This window comes from Tasmannia lanceolata, unplaced genomic scaffold, assembly GCF_043159265.1.
Source record: "Tasmannia lanceolata isolate RefF3 unplaced genomic scaffold, GAP_Taslan_0.1 ptg000026l, whole genome shotgun sequence".
Lineage (NCBI taxonomy): Eukaryota > Viridiplantae > Streptophyta > Magnoliopsida > Canellales > Winteraceae > Tasmannia > Tasmannia lanceolata.
The window spans coordinates 9,489,999-9,496,682 of NW_027518703.1; the positions used below are offsets into that span (position 1 = coordinate 9,489,999).

The window sequence follows — 6,684 nt, forward strand, 5'->3', positions numbered from 1 at the left end:
GACCTCCAATAACGACGCCGGGGATGATCTGGACTGTTGCACAGGTGAGCGCGTGAAGATGCCTCAAATCAATCCTAACCACTGGCAAATATATGATATATTTGTAGAAAAAATGACTAGAAGCAATGTGCTAGATTGGATTGCAAGCGTCTATTCGTGGATGGTAACTTCAACCACATTCACCTACAATCCAAAACAGATGCCCCTCATCTCTTACATTTTCTGTGACTGAAAACTTACTCTGCTTACTTCTTTATGTTATATACTCAAACAATCATGGGTTCTTCCATATTGTATGATCTTTCTCATACGGCAACAAGCTGGCAATTTGAGTAATTTCAAAGTTGTCAATGCACAGGAATACCATCACAATTCTGCAATTACTATCACTAATTTTAGTAATTTAGGAGTTCTAAAAGCGTGTGGTCTTTACAAATTACAAGTATGGCTCGAAAGCCAAACTAAGTTTAAGCAAACAAATTAGAAATATACAAAAAGAATAATTCCTATTATTAACTCATGAGCGCAAATATGAAACGAGTTCTACGTAAATAGTGTACAATCAATCAAACCTCAATCTGGAATCTTGCTACAACCTCAAATGAGAGAATATCAATGGAACCAAATTGACTACTGACCATGCAAGGCCTGCATACTGAAGAAACCTTATGCCGGTGTCGACATCATAAGACTCCTGAGAGGAGAAGCACATCCTCTGAAGATAACCCAATCGCTCGCTCTCGCCGTCCTCTATACTTGCAACAGACTCTTTTAGTGCCGGGATGCTCTCGCCGTCCTCTATACTTGCAACAGACTCTTTTAGTGCCGGGATGCTCTCGCCCTCCTCTATACTTGCAACAGACTCTTTTAGTGCCAGGATGCTCTCGCCGTCCTCTATACTGGCAACAGACTCTTTGAGTGCAGAGATGTAGCATGACGAGCTTATGGGGATGCCCAAAGTGTTGCATATTACAGGGAGCATCCATTTAGCTAGAGCCTTGGTGCAAAACTTCACTATCAGAATCGTAGGAATGCCCACAAATGTCCTTCCAAGGAACTTTGTCATGGTGAGTTGTGGGCTAAAGATATGTGGAACGTTGTCATGGTGAAACTGAAGGTAAGTCTGGTGGACTCCTGTAACCTACAACAGCCGAAAACATTTCATTATGTAAACAAGAGTAGCAGCCCAACTCTGGAAAATTTAGTTAGCCCATCAAGCAACTAAAAGAAATAAGAGAAAGGATCTTAAATCTAGAAAATAGCTAAATGTTATGCGATGTCAGTGGACAGCAAGATTCATGTAATAACATCATAAAATATGTTTCGGTTCTTTCTTCTTTTTTTTCTTTTTTTTTAACTTTTAGTTGGAATGTATTGGACTGTGTTTTTCAATCTTAATTCCAAAAGAATCCACAAAGACAGCTTGAAGCTAAATTGCATGACTTCTATAATCCAAGTTCTAATAGCAAATGGAAATTGATGCAGAAACTCCATGTACATATGAATAACGATAATTTTCTGATCCATCTTTTGGCATGAAAGCTGCCCTCAAAATTTTCTTTTTCATTTTGAAAGATAGAAGATTTATTAGAAATGAAGAGAAATAAAAGCACAAAAGGAGCAGAAATTTTTTATTTTTTTATAAAAGGTAACAGAAATTTATTAAAATGAACAGTTCAAGTACAGCGAGGGGAAAGGCATCCCACTAGATCCAACACTCCAACTGCTACAGCCACTACCACTTCAATGCTATCCTTAACATACTAAGATATCACTACTGATAGTGAGTCTTCGTGGGCTCCTGCTCCGCTCCCTCTTTTCCCATCAAGTCGATAACATGTTTGACCTCTTTTAATGCATGAGTACAATAGATTTCTTAACCCCCTTCCTCGGCAGCCCACTCTATGGTAACTTTCACCCGCTTTTACTTTGGCTGGTTTTACCAGGTAGGCCTCTCCACAGGTCGCCCCTTCCGTGATTATAATACGTGATGTATTGAATGGATTGAAAATTTCCTCTCCACAAGTCGCCCCTACTTTCCACTGCATCCTAAGTATCAGGAGATAGAATGGATTGAATTTTTTTCCCTGACAAATAGTAATATTGCAACCAAGATTCCTCTCTGTGTTGGGTAACACATACATGAGCTTCTATAAACCTGATGATGGCAAATCAATCTCCTGGAAGAGCTAATAAATGCAAGAAAGATTATTTTCTCGCAAGTACAACTCGTGCACTGTCCTGAAGTTCTTTGTGGTTCTCAAGAAAAACAATCCATACTGATATGAAAGCTCCAAGGACTATAGAACCAAGACATGACCCACAAATTGTTTGACTCTCACTCTAGGCACTTCCAGTTGAAACATATGGTTCTTTGGACACTTTAGCTATGAATCCAAGCATCACGCTGCCTCCAATAAACATCTTCACCGAAGATACGAAAAATAAGAATACGTTCCCATTCAGTTTTAGAATAATTAACTGAATGCTAGCATTCTCTAGTTGGCAAAGAATTCTAGTTCTTACCATTCATAAAAAAAAGAAAAAAAGAATTCTATTTCTTTCTTTCTGTCAGCCGCTAAAACAACTGAACATCACTGCTTCCCCATACCGCCTTCTACAAAGATCAATTTACCCTAATCATGCTATTGCACACTATTGCACATAAATGAGAGAACTATTTTTCTGGTTCATAAGGTTTCTGACTATCATAAGATTAGTTGTTAAGCAACCATGGTCAAGCACTTTCCTCGAGAAGCAACACAAGTTTGTCACCCAATAGCAGCAAATTTCAATACATCAACATGAGAAATGTGCATTTTGACATGTTAACATGTTAAAATATTTTTTTATTTAATTGCTAAGCTTTAATTGGAGCATTCCAGTTTCGATTTGTTACATTGATTTTCACACGCAGATCCATTGATAAGCGGTGTCATGTACCGAGGTTGTTAGTGAGAAGTGTTAAATTATTTAATTAGTGAGAAGTGGTAAGTTATTTAATAAAATATATCAAATTTCACATTTGAAACTTAAAGGGCAGTGATAAATCGACTCCCAAATATCTTAAATCGACTCCCCATGTGTCTTTCTCTCTCCTCTGCGTTAGAGAGAGGAGAGAGAAAGACACATGGGGAGTCGATTTATCACTCCCCAACTCAAAGCATATTATGGGAAACACAGAAACATCAGATCATGGTATTTACCAAGTAAAAAAGTTGAGCATGCAGAATATCACTCCATTAAACCCCAATTTGGGTTGCAAAATTAGTTAAACTTAGTGGCACCATTAAGACTTTTTGAGAAAAAGTTTTATTTAACATGACCTAATCAATTTTTTTCAAGCACAAATTTCCTCGGGTACAATGTACGGCCAATTTCATCAAATAGTACAGAATCTTACTGCAGAAAGCCCTCAAGTGGAGAGAGATGCCCACTGAAAATTTTAAGGTTCTAATCCATTAAGGGTGAATAAGATTGGAATCATCTACCACAGTTTCAATAAATAAGGTTAGTTTGAATAGTTTCTCTCAAAACAATGGGAATAAATTAGGCCAATTAGGAAGAAAAGGCATGCTGTGACTGGGTCTCACTGAGATGGGCACGAAGTAAAATGTGAAGTTTCCTACTGGCTAAAAAAATGTAATTGGGAGCCGAATCCTATTTCGGCTATAACCTCCATTGCGATGTTCTCATACGCAGAAATACCCCCTTAGCCAGCTTTCGTAGCAAATTCTATTTGTTCTTCGCCACTTTGGGCTGTAGGGTTTACTTCCTTCTTTTTTGGTTGGTAAGGGCTTCCTTTTTTGCGTAGGTAAGCTGGGATTGAACCTCCGACCTCCAGGTTGATGAACCAAGTCTTGACCATTGAGCCAAAGGCTCAATCCTGGGGTAAGGGTTTCCATGGAGAAGGAAATTTCTAATGGGTATGCAACTAGATCTGAAAACTGAAATTATGACCCGATATGCTTTGAGCTTGAAGGTTCGACGAATAATCATGTCCCCAATTTTGAGTCACATGTCCAATCAGTCATCACTCGTTCCTCAGAGTTCACTGCCTTGTTTTTTTTTTTTTCGAATGATGAAAATTTTTATTAATAGAGAAAACAGACCCCACAACCTGGGTGGTCAGTTCGTAGCCTCAAGGAGGGATGAAGTCAAAAATCTCCAGTCTCTCTCTATCAACTCCAGTCTCCATTTTAGTTTCTGTACGTAGCTTCTCCTAATATTGTTATTTTATATTTTCTCCTTGTTTCATTTAGTGTTGTGGAAAGTGACTAATGGTTTTGTTAAGAGAGCCTCCATTTCCTGCTTCCGCTTCCCGCTCTAGCAATCTTGGTTTTACATGCTCTAACCAGCTGTCAAATAGCTTTTGGGGAATTGTAATAGCTGTTTGACAGCTGGTTAAAACATGTAAAACAAGATGATTTTGTCTCAGTATCAAAACACGGTCGCGCATTGTCAATAGTGCGGAAAAATCTAGATATGAGAAAATTTGCTCCAAGTATCAGTGTCTTAAAGTCAAATTTCCTAATATTGGCTTGTCATTTCCCCCCCCCCCAAAAAAAAGATGAGGGAATTCATAAATTAATGATAAGTTTTGATATGGAAAAGGTGAGACGCTTTGTGCTTACTATCCCAAAAGCAACACCAGTGAAGGCTGCATGATACTCAAAGCTTGGAGTTGGAAGCTCTGGTGTTGGATAAGCAAAGAGCGATAATACAGAAAGGGCGGCCGAGAAGGCTATAACTGCAATACAAAGTTAGCAACAAGGTAACAACATTAATGAAAGAAATCGGCCCGAAAAGGAACAACAATTCTCATAATTGAGTAAAAGTTACATTTGATTTTACCAATGAAAGAAAAAAAATCCATATAAAAAAAGTAGAGAATTTCCAAAACCCGTACCATTCTGTCCAGATATGATAAAACTGTCAACGTAATCATGAATCAAAATCCAAAATCGAAGGATCACAAGCCCGACAACAAGTCCACCTACGACATCAATCGCACTGTGCATGCCAAGGTAAATCCTTCCTAAAACAAAGCGAAATTTCAAGTGAGAAATACAAAGCAAGATCAACGAAACCTACAAAGATCTTAACAGAAAAATCCGCATAAAAAAACAGGGATTACAAACCCACCAAAGCCAATGAGCCCTACAAGCACGCAAACCACGAAAATTCCAGCCAAGATTACAACACCATTGGTATCAGAGCTATTTGCCAAAACATAGTACAATAGATATCTGCAACACCCTCAAATTCAAGAACAGAATTATTTTGGTACTCAATATGATTACCATAACCAATTAAGAACAAAAAAGAAGAATCTAGAAGATACCCAGAGAGGCAAACTGTGTTAAGAGTATGAGAAGAAGGCAATCCATATTCCAATGCATTTTCTTTCTCATCTTTAGTAGCTGTTATTCTCCTAACAGGTGGAGAATTGGGTCTAGGAGCTGATACTACATCCTACCACCCACACACAAACACCCAAAATTATTACATACACTGGATAAAAAGGCAAATACAAAAATGAAACAACATAAAGACCCCATTATGGAAAAGCAAATACCTTAATAGCATTCCCTAAATAATCACAGAAAGCCATCAAAAGTGTCATCTGTCTACCCAATTTGCTATGCCCACTCTACAAATAATACAAGAACAACCAAGAAATCATTGAAATACCAACAACCCAAAACTTATGAACAACAATAAAAAAAATTCAATCAAGATAAAAAAAAAAAAAAAAAAAACCTACCCAGAAGAGCAGAGGAAGGAAAGCAGTGTAAAATGGCACAGAGACAACACATGAAATAGCAGAGAAAAAAGTATCAAAGACAACATGCTGAAAGCCCTGCAAGAAACAAACCCCAAAATCTCATAAAATCTCAAAATTGCCATCTTTTGAAGAGATTCAAAGAGAATGGTGATATGGGTTTTGTTTACCTGGATGTGAAGGATGAAGGGAGTGCCATTAACAACTAGGTGGGTGATGGATGTTTGGAGAAGTGATCTGACTTTGTGGGTCAGGTTGAGAAATGAGGAGATGAAAATCCAAAAAATGATCCCAGAAAGAGAGAGAACTTGCCACAAAGGAATAATTTCCATAATCTTCATTTGATTGAGAGAAAATCTCTGTTTTCTCTCAGAATCTGTTCTTTTCCTTTGACAAGAATTCTGGGTTTTGGGTTTGATTAGACCTGAAACCTAATAATGGTGGCGATGACCAGACATACCTTCCCTGGCCATTGCCTTTTTATGTTTTCTCTCACAAAATCAATCCATTCTAGAAGAGAAATTTGTGTATTTTTTTATTCATTGTTCTTTGTAGATTTCAAAGAAAGTCCGCTGGACTTGAAAATTTGTGTATTTTTTTATTAAAATGATATCCACACTACCATTCTTAATAATTGCACAAACTCAGCTTGTCTGTTCCTTTTTGGGCAACTGTAATAACCCTTGACAGCTCAATAAACGACAAGATTGGTTGGTGCAGTTATAAAAGTTGTGCTGATATCAATTTCCTTTTTTATATTCATTATTCTCCTTGGACTTTTGACCACACACAATTATCACTGGAGATCGTTCGAATAGGCTGAGTGATTTGACATGTATGGGTAATTGTTGCGGGACCAACTTTTAGTCAGTCAGAGAAAGACCGTCCGAACCTTAAGG

The 6,684-nt window shown here is 37.7% G+C and overlaps 1 protein-coding gene across 1 annotated transcript; it reads right to left on the reverse strand.

The window, feature by feature from the left end:
- Positions 1 to 361: 361 nt before the first annotated feature.
- LOC143858693 (lipid phosphate phosphatase delta-like) lies at positions 362 to 6,340 on the reverse strand. The gene is made up of 8 exons (XM_077369411.1): positions 5,956 to 6,340; positions 5,768 to 5,863; positions 5,579 to 5,653; positions 5,345 to 5,475; positions 5,146 to 5,249; positions 4,910 to 5,038; positions 4,635 to 4,750; positions 362 to 1,141 (listed from the first exon to the last, which is right to left on the reverse strand). The coding sequence occupies exons 1-8, from the start codon at positions 6,124 to 6,126 to the stop codon at positions 590 to 592; spliced, it is 1,374 nt and encodes a 457-aa protein (XP_077225526.1). The 5' UTR covers positions 6,127 to 6,340; the 3' UTR covers positions 362 to 589.
- Between the last annotated feature and the right edge of the window lie 344 nt (positions 6,341 to 6,684).